Raw genomic sequence first — 16437 nt, forward strand, 5'->3', positions numbered from 1 at the left:
AGTGAATTGTTCTAGAATTTTTCCTGTCAGAGTTTAGAGAACAGAAGAAAACTGATAATATCTGTTAGAAGTGATTGAAGCTAGCAGTAGGAATACCCTGAAACAACTCAGGGATGACCCAGTTTTAACCTTTAGTGGATGCAGAATTGTCTTCTGTAGCTCCAGGTCCCTCATCTGAGGGAGGTTTATGCCTCAGTATGAAAGAAAGATCACTGAGGATAATAGCTTAGAGAGACATTGAAGGACATTGAGAAGCAGCATTTCTTCTTATACTTATTCTTCCACAAAGCAATTATGTTGTGGAAATAAATACTACTATTGCAGAAAAGTAGGATTTATGTGTAATATAGGAGTTTAATAATTGTAGATATTCTTTTGTTAAAATACTCTGATTTGTACTCCTGGTATAAAAATTTGCATTACAAAATAATCAATTTTTTAGTTCTGTATGTCTTACAAGGTGACAAAATGTTAAGTGAAAAGAAATTCTGATGAAGTAAGAGTTTCAGACACTCCGTTTTACTTTAGTAACAGCAGAGCTAGACACTGGCATCTGCTGTATAGAATAAGCACATCTTCATCTAACATCCTTTTTTTTTCTTTTTTTTCTGAGAAACTGAGAAAAAGTCTTGATTTTGACACCAGATGTGTATCTTCATGCTTCATTTCAATTTGAGGAGTAAAGTACAGACACTGATGTTTCAAGTGTTCTGAAAGATTTTGGAAACCTTGGACTCTTAATTGGATCCAAGTAAGAGATCTGTACCCAAGCATTCTGTGGGGTAGGAGAATCTGCAGAGCAAATGGACAAGATCTCAGGGAATTCTTCACTGTGGAATTGAGTGGAATAGTTTGAAGCCTCATTGTTTATCTTATATCTTATATTAAGCAAAGGCAGGCCTGAGAATGTTGAGAGGAGAAGCAGACTGGGAAGGTTGCTGTTTACATAGATAAGACACATAGACATGTAGATTGAAAGATCTGGACATCACTGTCTGACAAAAATTGTCAAAGATTTATCCTTGAAGAATTATTACATCTATACTTAAGTTCAGAATAGTAAATAACATTTTTGACATACTATACAATACTAGGAATGATATTTGTCTTCTAGAAAGTAGATTCTTTATGTACCCTGTTGTTCTGAATGGCTTTAGGGAGCTATGACTGCAGAGACCTTGCCATTCCTGGACTTACTCTGGTTCTGTGGACTGTTTACGTTACAGAGAACATACAATACCAACATGAAAATTCATCCCTGCATGTAGCAGGTGTCCAATAGCTGTAGTTATACTTTTTGCTTCTGAAATCCTTAGATGCATGTCTTTTCCTTCGCAAATTCTTTTACCTAGGAGAAAAGGAAGTGCTGCTGCTAGGTCTGAAATGAACATATTCTAAAATCCCTTCACTTTTCATTTCTGTGAGGTTTCTCTCTTTTCTTTTTTTTTTTTTATTCTCTTTGAATCCTGTTCCCATCCCTTGCATACATGAAGGAGACTGTTTTAACCAAAAGAATGGGAGATCACGTTGCAAATGTATGAGTTGATATTAGGATAATTGTTTGATAGAAAAAACATCTTAGAAAAAACATATGCTTGTAAATCATATCTTCCAATGCTTGTGTGAAGCACATCTGCTTGCAGTTGTAAATGGGTTCAGGTTCCCAGGTAGTTAAGTTCTTTGTTCGCTTACAATCTTTTCATGTTTCCCTCAGGGGCAAATCTACTTTTTGTTTCTTTTACAAACATGTTTCCTTAAAACTGGAAAACCAAGACAATTTGTATATATGGGAGAAAAAAAAGTACGCATTAATCTCCTTAAGTTTATAGATGTCTGTATAGTACTTTTATACAAAGCATACAAAAAGAACCTCCTTATCTCGAATCTCTTCCTGACAGTTCAATGATGGCAGTAGGAACATGGAAATGGTTAAATGGCAGAATGGTTTCAAATCTTAATGAGATAAACTGAGACGGAAGTTAATTCCTTATTTTTCTCCTTTTTTCTCCCAATGCTCAAAATAAGGGCATGACCTAGAACAAGCTCTGTTACAAAAATGGAGCTATCATTAGTAACAGAGCTATTCAAAATAGATTCCAGTCTGAACCCAGGGCTGTTGCACTGAAGAACCTGCTTTCTTAATGAGTCCGGTCTGCCAGGCAGTGTTTATATAATCCACACTTAATTGGGCTGTTTCAAAAAAATGAGTGGCTTTAGAGTCTGGTCATCGATTGACAGACAAAGAGCAAGAGTTTAGCAATTAGCAGAGTTACCCCATCCGGTGGCCTGTGCATTAGCTCAGCAGGGAAGCCCCTCTGTGGAGGCCTGATTTTGCTGCACACTTAGAAAGAGATTTTATGTTATTAACTTACTAATAGTGTTGAAGACTATTTGCATCCATCTCACAGGATCAGACAGGAGGTTAATAGGAACCGGCTCTTATTTTCTTCTGCTAAAGCCAGTCCTTTATGTACCTTGTACAAACCTGTGTACTACTGCCAGGAAGGCTTGCCTGACACTTTTCGTGTTGTGGTTTGCAGATATCCTGACAAAGGCTTTGATGATAATTACTGCCGCAATCCTGATGGCAAGCTGAGACCATGGTGCTACACTCTTGACCCTAACACCCCCTGGGAGTTCTGTGCGATTAAAACCTGTGGTAAGTTCAAGCAGAATTTATTACTTCCTTTTCCCTTTCAAAATTTGGACACAGACCGTTCAAGCAATATAGGACCATAGCTATATTAATTGCACTTTGGTGATGGTTTTCAAAGAGAAGTTCCTACAGTGACGTTATATTTATTTTGGATAAGAAATAAAAGAGATGTGAGATACTTAGCACTTGAATATGTATATGTGCATATCTTATACACAGAAAAGTGTTTAAAAATGTAGAAAAATCAAGAACTAATAAAATCAGGCAATTTAAGCATGAAGATGTCAAGAGCAATAATAGTTTGGCCATGTTGGGTCTCTGCATTTCAATTTTGGTGTAGATTCATGCATAATACTTTGGAGCAGACCTCCTTCCCTGCTCTATCAACATATCTTTGTTTTACATATTGTGTGATTCTAGATCTTGGTTCCTGCATGCTATTCAACCTTGTGCTGAAGTTAGAATTATTAATTTACTCATGTGTTTCTCTGTGATGTCCATCCTTTCAATATCAATGGCCCATAGGCAATTGATTTATTTTCATACTGTAACTGTGAGATGGCTGCTTTTGTTATTTTCACTTCACATACAGAGGATTAAAGTGATACTAAGTGATATTAAGATATGCAAAAGTTAGATGTCTACTCTGAGATGCTTTAGCTCAAAATTTGTCAAGATTTTATCTCTGTGGAGTTCATGCTGTGGTCAGAGCCCAGATTCTGCTGATTTTTGTGCTCTGCCAGCTCTATTCTACTGATAATTAGGTAGTCTTAATTGAGAAATACAGGGACAATGAGGAAGGTAAACTTATTGGACTACTCTTAAAATTGTGGTAATTTTTCTAGAGCCTTATGGGAATGTTGGGGCAGAGGCAGCTGCTAAAATTATGTTTCGTAGTGACAAATTTTTATTAGGAAATCAAGATTTGCATCCTTACTTCATTTGCAGAGTGTAACTTGTGCAACAAATGAAACGTACAGGTGATAATCTCCTCTCTTGTTTTCTATACTTTTCATTGCCAGTTCTGGGATACAAATTTTGGTCTTCTAGAACTACCATCCTACAAAGTAATCAGTATGTAAGCATAATATTAAAGACCATCTAACAGTACTCTAAACAGTTTTCTTTATTTGATTACCCAAAATACTGTGCTGAAAACATTTTGAGAGTTGAGGCAGTCTGGAAACAAGACATAACTATCAGAATCCTTAGTACTTCATGTGCTCAGCCTTGTGGCTGAGCTGCAAGGAGCACAGGCTGGAAAGGAAAACAGTCTTTTCGGATTTTCTGTAGAGTTAAGGTGTAGCTTCTAGGTGAAAATCTCAGTGTCCTGTTAGCTCATGAAAGAGTCAGTTTCTCTGAGGTCTGCAAAGTTTGGGAAATTACAAATTCCTTTGTTGTTCTGCTTGATTTTGACCAAAATTAAGTTTTAAAAAAAAAAAAAAAAAAAAAAAAAAAGTCTTAAAGAACAGACTTTCTGCTTTTCATCTAGCTCATCGAGCTCTAACTGTCACTTCAGAGGACATATATCACTGTAAAATTAATTTAGATCTCCTAGGTGGAGGATAGAAGACTAGATTCTATAAAAAAGAAAATTATTACACCTAGAACTGAATTTACATGATAATTCAAAAACGAACAAAAATAAAAGTCGTTAAAGGAGTAATTTTCATTGATTTTCAGTCTTTAATTCTCAAAGTTTTCTGTATTATTTTTTTTCTTAAAACAAGACAAACAGCTACTAGGATATCTCAAATCTAGACAAAATAAAGACAGTAATGGACCTTAAAAAAGTATGTTTTCATAATTTAATACTGCTTTTTTTTCTCCCTTAATGTTGGATATATATATGTATATCATAGAATCACGATGTGACTGAGGTTGGCAGGAACTGTTGTGTACATCTGGCACAACTCCTGGCTCCAGTAGGGACACCCCGAGCAGAGTGCCCAGCACCACATCCAGGTGGCTTCTGAAGACAGCTTAAGAGAACAATCTGCAGCCTCTCTGGACAACCTGTGCCAGTGCTTCATCACTGGAACAGTAATGAAGTGATTCTTGATGTGTAGATGGAACATTTTGTGTTCCAGTTTGTGCCCATTTCCTGTTCTCTGGCACAGAGCACCACTGAAAAGAGCCTGTCTCCATTCACTTTGCACCCTCCCTTCAGATGTTTGTTGACATTGAAGTCCAGAAAAACAGTATCTTGCTCCTTTCTTATCCATCAGGCTTGTGATTTCATTATAGAAACTATCTGGTTGGTCAGACATGACTTCTTGATGAATCCATGCTGACAACTCTTCAATTTTTTTCTCTTTTATTTTCCAAGAAGGACTTACCAGGATTAGCTATTCCATCACCTTCCCATGGAGGTGTGGCTAACTAGCCTATAGTTCTTTGAGTCTTCCTTCTTCCACTTTCTGAAGATACAAATGACATTTCTTTTCCTCCATTCTTCAGGCTCTTCTTGCAGTTGTTACGATTGAGCAAAGATTTAAAGTGTGTCCTCACAGTCATATTTGTCAACTCCATTAGCACTTGCAAGTCCAGTTTTCTTAAATATTCCTTGACCAAATCCTCTTCTACCAAAGATAGATCCATTCAATCCGGCCTCTGGGACCTAGGATTCCTGAAAGTCAGTCTTGCTGGTAAAGATTGCTGGCAAAGGTTTCATACCACAGCCTTTTCAATATGCTTATACCGGGAAGAGAGAGAGAAGGAAATAGCTCTGGCATGAACCGTTATGTATGAACAATGTCAAACTTACAGTGGAAGTATGGGATTCTCTGTTTTCACTTTGTAATTCTTAGCAAACCAAATCTTACTTTTTCTTGTGCATCCAGCATTCATAGTTCGGAGTATTCTCCTTGCTAGTTCTTGGCTTAGGCCAGTGCAATGTCTTGGGATGTCAGTCGCTTCTTATCAGGAGTGCTTACAATACAAAGGTTGAGATGAATACTCTGAATTTATTCCCTGTCAGGGAGTAAGTGAATTTATTCCTAACTATCATAAGTCATTATAAATCCAGTATAAAATAGTTAAAATTAGTAAAATTATTCCACCATGAAAAAGTGAAGATAATTTGCCACTTTGGGTAATGTCTGTAACCAGGCTCTCCAGAGACAGAAGAAACTTCACAAGGCACTACTGCTTGTTTCGTGTTAGGCAGCCATTAAGCCACACTCATGTTGAAGATCTTGCCTGTGAACTACAGTACTAAATTAGGTAATCACATATAGATTTTTTGATAATTTGAACATTTAAGTTCAGCTTTTTCCTACTATAAACATAATCTTGTTTAGCTCTGAAGCTGAATTGTCTTTCATTAAGGAATTGTTTATTTTTTAATTAAACTGAGCTTCCTACTTTGTTTTATTACTATTATTCAATAATACATGAGTCATACATAGCATAATAGAGCTACTCTTTTCTACTGGTAGAAGTGAGTTTATTATGAAAATAAAAATATTCCTAAATTACAGCTGACTGTTTCACAAATGCAACTTTTATAAACCTTTATCCTTTGGCATTTCCTGAGCCGATGTGTCAGTGTTCTGAAGATTCACATCTGGCTTTGCTGGTCACGTAAGCTTACAGTCCATGTAACTCTCAGTATCTACAGCCTGGACTAAGCTTTTCATTGAGTGGGAGATCTTCTGCAAACTGCTGTGGTGTTACCTTTGTCTATATCAATCACAGTTAGACTATAGTTTCAAAGAAAAAGTAATCCCCAAACCATTATCACCAAAATTAAATTAAAAAAAAAAAAAATCCAACATTATAATTATTTTAATGTGTTGAAAATTTTTGTCTCTTTTCAAGGCAGTGCTGATAGCACTAAATGCAAATCCTTTCTTTAAACTTTTATATTAAGATCAAACTATAGGAGAAGTCCCTTAAGTTAATAGAAACTATTTTAAGATGAGTGGAAATTTCACATGTAAAACTGCATTTTCACACCATACAGCGTATACAAATAAGAATACAGAAGTAATGGTCTTGAAAGTGCATTATGTAGCTGGTATTTTCAAAGGATACACAGGTTTATGGCCTTACCCTCTGCACAGAATGCAGTGCTTTCACTCCTTTCTTTTATAAACTCAAGGGAATTTATTGCAGATATTACAGTTATATCATCAACTCAATGACTGAAACGTGAATATAAAATACCAGAGCCCTGTTTTGAGTTTTGTCATTCTTGAAGCACATAGAAAAACTGTTTTCCCACCTCCTAGCAGGGAGCCCAAAACACCAGACCATTCTGGGTTTCAGTGGCTGCTCTGTTTTCTGAAGCTCTGGCTGTGTACAATTTCGGTACACTAAAAAGAGAACATCATGTGTTATATGTCTTTATAGCTTTGTGGTTTGGATTCCCACACTGATTTTTAATTCTTATGATGAGGACTGTTTATATATTTTACAAGAAATGCTAATTAGAAAAAGTGCTCTGCAAATCCAAACCCTTGGACCCCGTACAAAAACGTAGGTGTCCTCTCTTCGGGGGAGTGACCACAAGGCAGCATGCTGTTTGTGGTTTTAGCTACATGTCATGAGTGTTAGTATGCACTATAGCCAAAATGCTGACAACAGCTCATATACAAAATTTTAAGCAAAAAAGTCACTGGAAGGAAGCATTCAGAAAATAAATATGTTTTTAAGACTAAGGAGACAGGAGGGCATTGTAACTTTATTTCCAGGCACAGAAGGCAGCATAAAACATGGTGGCTTACAGCCAAGGCTGTGAGAAAGAGATGACAGGAGCAATTAGGGATTAGAGATGGCTAAAGCTGCAAAAATTGGATCTGGATTAAGACTTCAGGGACCCCAGGATTGGTTTGAAGTTGCTCACATATGTGTCTGTGGTTTTGGCTTGAGACAATTTTTATTTAGAAGAGAGGATAAAAGAACATCTATAACAGCAATAAGAAGTGTAGGATGAAATGAAGAAATGGAAGCAATGACAGCAAATAAGAAATAAAGAAAATGGCTGTTACTTTGGCATGAATCATGATATGGGCTACAGGAAAGATAGGAGTGTGAAAGTAATGCTGCTATAAAAAAAAAAAAAAAAAAAAAAAAAGCTATATTTCTACAGATGAACTAAAGGGTAGAGAGATGCTGAGGCCCAGAAAAGGAGAAAAATGCTTATGTCTATCATTTGAGAGATGCAGAGCTGCATGCAATTAGTATGTTAAGGAAAGTGTTTAGTTGCTGCTTCTGTGATTTCCAACCAACTCAATTGACTTTAGCATGGATTTAGCCTTTGTTGTCACTGCTCATAAGCAATAGGCATGGGTGACTGGAGGCTGTTCTAAAACAATTCAGTAGCAGTCTGGATTTTATGCTGGGTTTGATGGGAGGGGTCAAGTAATGAAACAGCAAAGTGAGAAGTCTGGATGTAAAAAAAAAGTTGCAGGTTTGAGGAGTCACAGAATCACCAGTATCAGATTGCTCATATTTTAAAAACAGAGATTTAAATGGACCGTTTGAATGGACCATTTGAATGAGAAATTCTGACTAAGGAGTTATTTCTTGAATTAGAGGTATATACAAATAAACGTAATTTAAGCTTAATATTTATTTAAGATAAAGATGTTTATGGAACGAACTGAGTGAGAAGAGACTGTTGTTTAGTGATAAATAAAACATTACCTTCCACTTTGCTTTAAACAGAAGTAAATAGAAGAGCTCAAGCATGCATTACAACTGCATTACTGTGCATTTCCCCAAATACAGTCTTTCCCTCAGGGAAAGTCCTTTTAAACTTTTCTTACATAGCTTTGAAAGTGAGATCTAAAAGCTTTCCTGAACCTGCTGAGATTTAACAATGAAAACCTGAATCTAGGCAACAATTATGAATGAATAAAAACTATATATATGTACATAAATATATCTATATTATATATATGTATATGTATGGATTTAAAGCTTAGTTGTTTGCGTTGGAACAAGTCAGAGAGGTCGCTCTCTGTTCGAGGTGTGACTGGTAGCTTTGCAGGTCCTTGGTAACAATGTATTCTTCAGTACTGTGATTCTTGAGCTTGAATCTAATTTATTTCTTCACTTTCCTTTATGTTCTCAGTGAAACGGTACAAAATGAAACAAACGTCTTTTTCTCCGAAGCTACAAGTACAGCATTTGCTCCTTTCTTTGTTTTCCCATGTTTTGCATACTATGAGATATTACACTGAAGGAAATGGAAAGAAAGGAGCTGTCACATTAATACCTTGAACTGCTTGATGTGGGGATGGCTGGAAGCAACCTAACTAAGCATGAGCACCTTATTCCCTGAAAATCACTGACATGCAGAACTCATTGGTCACGGGGGCATTATTGTTTTCAGAATTGTTTCTGGATTAAGCAACTCTTTTGAAATCTACCTTTTAAGATCTTTACAACTCTGAGCACATTTTCATTTCATTATGTTCTAGGAAAAATATTGCAACTAGGTAAGCTATTGTAGATTTTTTTTCCTGACAAAATCATTTGGGACAACGTTTCTTTTCCAAATAGATCTTTTCCAACAATGCTTAGATAGCATTACCATGACAGAAGAGTAGTAGTCCAGCAAAATCTCTGCCTTCTTTTAAGTTAGTAGGAGTTTATCCATTGACCTAACATTTGTGCAGGATTTGCATCTGGCTGGTTGCTTCAGCTGTGGAGTGACTCAAGGGCCCTGCTGATTCTCTCATGCTGGCATTACTGTGAGAACCAGTACTGAGAAGACTGTGGCTTTGCACATGAAGCTCTGGATAACATTACGGCTCTTTACTCAAGCATCTATGAATATATGAGCTGTTCATTATGAATAGTTATTGAGGTTAAGATATCAAAATAAGGAAGGTTTTATGGAAAAAGGGTATATCCGATTACTGAATTTCCACTGAAGATGTCAGCGTGAACATGTCAAAGTTCAAATACAGATCTGTTTGAATTGCATGGTTAATTTCGGTCTTGCAGAATTTAAAAATAATTACATCAAAGTTAAAAAGTGGAGAAATGCTGCTGACATTCAATAAATTCTTCAGTTCATAATGTAGTTTTATACAAGAATAAAATGTGACAATCAATAAAACACAAATAGCAGTTTTTCAGATAATGATTTGTATGTGATCTGCCTTTGAAAGCACTTTTCCTCTCGGTTCAGAATGTTGAACTGGAACAAAAAAAAAGGTATTTTTGATGTGATATCAAAGTACCTATCTGCATAGAAATTGTGTATCAAACATGAATTCATCTTCCAACTTAATAAATAATGGTTTTCTGACTGAAAAAAGCCCACGGTGTTCCAGGGCCTTACTTTAGAGGAATTTCTAGGATATGGATGGGGTGTCTTACTGATTTCTGGTGTCATTTTGCATCCTGAGAAAATTGGTGAGTGTGCTCTCAGAAGCAGGACTCATTTATCAGTGCTCTGCATGCCTTGTATCCACGCTTGGAGTTATTGTACTTGGCTGTGGGTGTGACAGGAGTAATTAGCCTCAAGATCAAGACCAGTATGAGCTGGATGACTGTTTAAGCTGTAGTCTTAGATAACTTGGACATTTCTTAAAATTTGGCAACTGTACTACGGTCTGCTGAACACCTCTGTAATGCCTAGCAAGGCAATCATTTTTCTCTACACTGTTGCATGTCTCTGTGTGCGTCCAGTTTACCCTTTTTTCCCATGAACAGAGACACTGTTCCCATAGTGTCTGTGGAAATCACCAGCTCAGTTTGTTGAACCTTTTTTGATCATTTCTCAGCTTGTTCTGGGATTCAAAAGAAAGAATGAGAGAAGTTGTTTCTGAGGATCAGAGCCATGAGAACTATAGATTTAAATTTCAGAATTATATTTCATAATATTTTTTGTATCATTTCTCATATTTGAAAACTAGAAGTTTCTAGGAAATAGAGGTGGTCTAACAAGAAGAATTTAGAGAGAGTTCTGTAAACCTTTTTTAGAGGAATGATAGAACTTATTTGTTAACTCAAATTTAAAATATTTTAAAGATGCTCTGCATTACTAGAATTCTCACTGAGATGTGCCACAAAGTAGTATTAGCAGCTAATCCATCATGCATTATGGATCCTGAAATAATTTCTCTCTTAGCCATCATAATGTGAAGCGTTCCAGCAATGACTTGGCTTTGCAAGTATTTAAGTGATAATGGGAAAGACAAGTTTGTCTGGTTAGAAGTTCATTTAAAGAGAACATTTTAACACAAATTGATGTAAAAGCTGTTCTAGAGATAGAGTTAACTGTCAAGACAGTTATAGTAAAGTTGAGCTCTGTATCTTTAGATGAATGAGAAGAAGAAAAACTCTACAAAATAGTGCTGTGGCATTGCTTAAATCAATTGGTGCATTAGTTGTTTCAATTAAGGCATATAATAAAAAAAAGGACAAAAATATATATAACCTAATCTAATTATTTTTTTCCATGGCATGACACTACAGAGTAGTAAATGTACTACAATATATAATTAGAAAATTACAGTTAAAATATTAACTTCATATGAATAAATAAGGTCTTTGTATTGAGCTTGTTTTGAGTAAGATAAACTTGCATTAAATTGAAATTTTATGCTATTAGAAAGACATTTTGCTAGAGTTATACATTACTAACTTTGAAAGTATTATGCAGCCAGGATGCCATATGTATGCTGAAATGTATCTTGGTGACTGACTTTCTTATTCCAAATTGTACATCATGGCTTTTTTTTCATTTTTGATGAAAGAGATGAATATCATTTTTCAAAGATAAATAGGTTTTTGAATGTGGTACAGTGATGTTCAGTCTAATCAGTTTCAGAACTCTGTTAGAATATAATTCCAAATTGTTTTCATATATTAGTGACAGTAGAAAACTGGAATATGCAGCTATGCATTTCTAATAGATGTACAAATGTGTCCTTTGTTCTTGTTATTGTTGTCCAATTGTTTGTAAAATGAATACAAATGATTAAAGTCCGTTTGATGAACCCACCGGAAAGACTGCATTTATCAATCTCCAGAAGTCTGCTTGCGATGCCCTTTCCATTTTGGAATGAATTTAGAATTGACAATTCCATTGAAACAGGACAACCTTTGCAAACAAATTAAATTGGAAAGGAAGGACAGGAAATTAATCTGACAATGAAACTCTGATGTGAAAATATGAAGCAGATGAAGAGAAAAAGGAAAATTTTCTGTATCATGTAGAAATGTATAATTCAACTGCACAACTTGACGTTATCCTCTGACAGGGAAGTGGTCTTTAACATAGAAGATTAGACAGCAAATCAACCAAACCCATCTGTTACGACATTTGGTTTCCTGAAAAACCATATTCTCCACAAGTTCACAGAACTGGCTGAAGTTAGTAGGCAAGAACTATATATGAGTAAAACACAGGAATATTTTTCTAACCACTGGACTGTTTGCTTAAAAGCAATTTGAAAAGTTTATTAGCATGCTTATTGCTGACAACAATACTTCAGGAAAATTAATAAATTTATTCTTGTGAACAACAGCAATTACCAAAAGATGAACAGTTACTTAAAAAAAAATCGTTATGGTGGCAGTTTCTGGGGACATTGCAGAAGCATTATTGAAGTGCATTTAATTTTGTACTACTTTGTATATAGCTGATGCAATATCTGTGCCATTAATTTTCAATTATGGAAATTGCATAAGAAATAGAAAGACTTTCAAGTTATGTGTATGAGTCACTTCAGAAACCACTGTTTTTCTGAATTTAGTTCAAGACAACCCACACCAGAATGAATGCAGAGTATATCAACATCTGTAAAAGATCTTCAGTCTGATGAATTTCTTGGTCTTTAAAACATTTGTCCCTGTTTAGAGAATAATGATCTTTGATTTCCAAAAGCAGGACTATTTTTTTCTCCAACTATATGAGGCATACAAAGAGAAGCTTCAAGGAATATTTAGCATGTTACTTTAGAATAAGATTTATCTTTTTTTTTTTTTTTTTTCTTATTTTCTGTGACTTGATATTCTGGGAATTCTTTGGAGAAAACCAGTTAGGTCATTCTTGTCCTTCAAACATGTTTTAACATATTTAACCGTGTGCACATGTGTGGTCACTCAGTTTTGTAAAGCTAAGAAACAGAGAAAATATTTGCTGAACTGAAAACAATAACTAAGAATATTTCCTGACTTTCAGTGTTATAGAATGAGTCAAGTGTCTAACAAAAGTTCCTAAGTATTACTTATTCCCCTAAGTAGGGGAAACTAGCATAAAGCTGAGACCCATTTTGATTTCATGGATGTTGTCAGTGGGAAGACAAGATCATTATTCTTTAAAAGACAGATTGAAAAAGGACTTCAATTCCACAATTTGGACTGCAGTGTAGATTTCAAACCCTACATCCTGATACGGGTTCGGTTTTATGAAAACATGACATCACTTCTCTGCATTTGCAGATGTTGGCATTCTGAACAGCACAGAGGCAGTGGCTGAGACAACAACATGCATCCAGGGGCAGGGCGAAGGATACCGTGGCACAGTCAACACCATATGGAGTGGGATCCAGTGCCAACGGTGGGACTCCCAGTTTCCTCATCAGCACAACATCACTCCTGAGAGCTTCAAGTGCAAGTGAGTAGAGACAGTGTGTGTTAATGCTCTGGGCTAAGAACAATTCCTGCTGTTTTTTTTAAATTCATGCTGCCAAAGTTGGCTGTGGGATCCCTGTCCCTTAGTCTGCACAGTGATACATTTCCTCTGCTTGCTGGAAAATATTTGAATATGGGAAAATAAATTATTCCTATCTCAAAACATTAGCTCTAGGTGAATTTGGGTAAAAATGCCAGTGATTTTGTTTTTCAGTAAACTTTGGCAATACTTTTTTGATATTTTTTTTCAATAAATAAAAATTGATAATACTTGGTATTTGCAATATTTGACAACACTTCTTTTATTTTCAAAAATTTTAATCCTTTTTCCATTTATTTACTAAATGTATTTGCACAAATGAAACAGATTTTACCTGAGGGAGCACTGGGCATCTAAGCATCCTGTACAGTACATAAAAGGAGAGGGACATTCACAGCATGTGAATCTACTTGTTTTTGGCAGTTATCTTAATCATAATCTTTTAGTCCTTTTTTTTTCACTAAGTGTAGAAGAAAGTTAGCTAATTAGCAAAGTGTAACTTTGAGTCTTTATAAATATATATGTGTATAAATGTATTTATCAGTGGCTGAATGACAGTGTGGACTTGTGTTGGGATTTAACAGTGCAGACCTTTCAAGGTAAAGAAAAGACTTCAGTTTCGCTTCAGATTCTCATTCTAGCAACACCTCATTTGAGTTTAGTTAGTTAGGTTTAATACCTTAGGCTCTTTACTATTGTTGTTTGGCATATTGGTCAAATATTGTGTGTAGTAACAAATCTACTGAAAACGTGACAGCTAATAGGAAATTACCCTGAACCTCCTCTGTTAATTGCAGGACCATCTTGCCTTTACTTGTAAATTTGTGCTTGAGCCTGACCCGACAGGCGTTCCTCAGACAATTTACCATTTAAATCATTTTGTGCTGTACCTATGCTGCAGGCTTAGCCCTTTGTGGTTTTAACAATTTCTCTAACACTGTGCTGGATAAAAACATTAGGACTTTTTATTCAGCTGGTGTCTGAGTGCATTGTAGCTATTCAGGACAATAGATTGAGTTAAATCAATGGAACCACTTATACGGATGTTCAGAACACAGAGGAAGAATTGCAGCATTAGATCAATTATTTCCATAGTCTGTTATCAGTAAGTGATGCAGATGGAAAAATGCAGTGAAATATGGCATTACAGAGAACATGGCAATGACTGTCAGGAGATGAAAAATAAAACATTTAAGAGGTTTGATTATTTAATTCAAGCTGCAAGAGACATTTAAATATGTTCCCTTGCGGCCAACTTTAAATTTAACAGCTGTATAGGATTTCCACATACTTTTTTTTTTTTTTTTCATTTCTAAGATTCAGTTTCTTAAGTGAATCACTGACAGTCATAAGGACTTTGTTCCTCTAAGCTCAGCAGAACCATTCAGGCACAGGGAATTTTAAGCACTCTGGTAATGTTTGTGTTTAAAAGCACTTGTAATGGATTGCAGGTGTATCCAATGTCAGATTGCATGCAAATTTTGATGGAGAATCCTGAAGAAAAATAAGCTATATTGAAAAATATATATACGAAAATATTGGTAATCTTCAAATGCAATCTTATAGCTAGTCAAAACATAAGTCCACTGAAAATGAATTCTCATAATCATTTTCTCATTACAATTACTACATTTTCTGGTATATGTAATCTTACTTGTTCCTCAAATCCCTGCACTTGACACTGATCAAGTTCCGCAGACCTTTAGGAGCCTATATTATTTCTAATTCATAATAAAATCTGATAGAATGCATCAGTGGTTTTAGGAGATCCCTGCTGCGAGCTAACATATTTATTTTTATAGAGATTTGAGGGAGAACTACTGTCGAAATCCAGATGGATCTGAATCACCCTGGTGTTTTACTACTGACCCAAACATCCGGATTGGCTATTGCTCCCAGATTCCTAAGTGTGATGTATCAAATGAACAAGGTAACAGAGGGAAAAGTGATAACGTAGCCTTAAGTGAACACTGTATTGTTCCAAATGGTAGATAGGCAAGCATGAAAACTAGAAAAGCTGATCTCAGTACATCTGCATTACACCTGAGTAGTTATACTTTAGTGTTATTTGCATACTTGGGATTCATCATGGTGTAAATGAGATTCATTTCTCAGTTCATGTTTCAGTTCCAGCAGGGAAAGTTGCAGCAAAGATTTGCTGTTGGATCTGATTTTTAGACTAGGTGAATCTATTACCACTCTTAATTTGGAAGGCCTTTCCCTAAGCTGAGATGATTTTTCATGATTTCTTGGTTAAGTACTTTTTTTTTTTGTGTGTGTGCATGAGGCCGCGAACCCTTGTTTTTTTTTCCCCATAAACCCCGTTGACTAAAAGAAGTTGAGTTGAAAAACCACGTGGGATTTCCAATATAACCTTTTATCTTCAAGCTCTCTGTCCATAAAGTCCACACTATGTCTTGGTATTAGTCTAAGGAGTATTATTGCCTCCTGAGAACTCATATCAACCAAGTCACTACCTGAGTTTCAAACTTGCGATTTATTACCTTACTTCAGCATATATTAAAATCTTCTTTAGATTATAAAGAATTTATCTCTTGCAAGAATTCAGTTAGAACAAGGATTATGCTTTGACTTTCATTCTGTGGTGTTTTTTTTTAAGTATCAATTATCAAAAAGTAAAAATACTGATGAATATGAAATGAAATGCTTAATACAGAAGTCTTTAGAGTAATGCTCATTTTAAATAATCCTCTTGAAAAGTCTCAGAAAAAAAGCTTGTGATTAAAGCTTATGAATTAAACATGAGTTCTACTGGAGGCAACAGGCAAGATTCTGAATTACATTAAAACTGAAGTCATGCAGATTTTTCAATTTTGCCAAAGTAGAACTTAAATCAAGAATTATGTGCGGTATCCAGAGTTTACATGAAGGTAGGTTGTTGATGGTAGGCAGACTGAAAGCCTGTTTTTGAGGAGAAAGGATTAAAGATAGGGTTTGCTTTGTTTTGTATAAAACAGTTCTTGCCAACTTTTAGAACATTCGGTGCAACCATTATAAATTATACACAACCTAACTACTTATGAAAGAAAATGTCCCAGTTTATCTAAGCAAAATGACATTTAAAATGCTACTGTACTGAGAAGAAAGGCCTCAAGCAAGGGATTATGTATCTAAATTT

At 35.5% G+C, this 16437-nt stretch overlaps 1 protein-coding gene across 4 annotated transcripts in view; it reads left to right on the forward strand.

Moving 5' to 3' along the window:
• The window catches only part of HGF (hepatocyte growth factor), a 60315-nt gene that overhangs the window by 25623 nt on the left and 18255 nt on the right, over positions 1-16437 (forward strand). For all 4 annotated transcript variants that reach the window (XM_042816254.1, XM_042816255.1, XM_042816256.1 and 1 more), the window contains exons 7-9: positions 2541-2659; positions 13067-13241; positions 15101-15228. In XM_042816254.1, the coding sequence (XP_042672188.1) occupies positions 2541-2659; positions 13067-13241; positions 15101-15228 (422 nt within the window). The remainder of the gene's footprint in view (positions 1-2540; positions 2660-13066; positions 13242-15100; positions 15229-16437) is intronic.

Source organism: Centrocercus urophasianus, unplaced genomic scaffold (assembly GCF_019232065.1).
Source record: "Centrocercus urophasianus isolate 14NV4802_14NV808 unplaced genomic scaffold, USGS_Curo_1.0 seq_15, whole genome shotgun sequence".
NCBI lineage: Eukaryota > Metazoa > Chordata > Aves > Galliformes > Phasianidae > Centrocercus > Centrocercus urophasianus.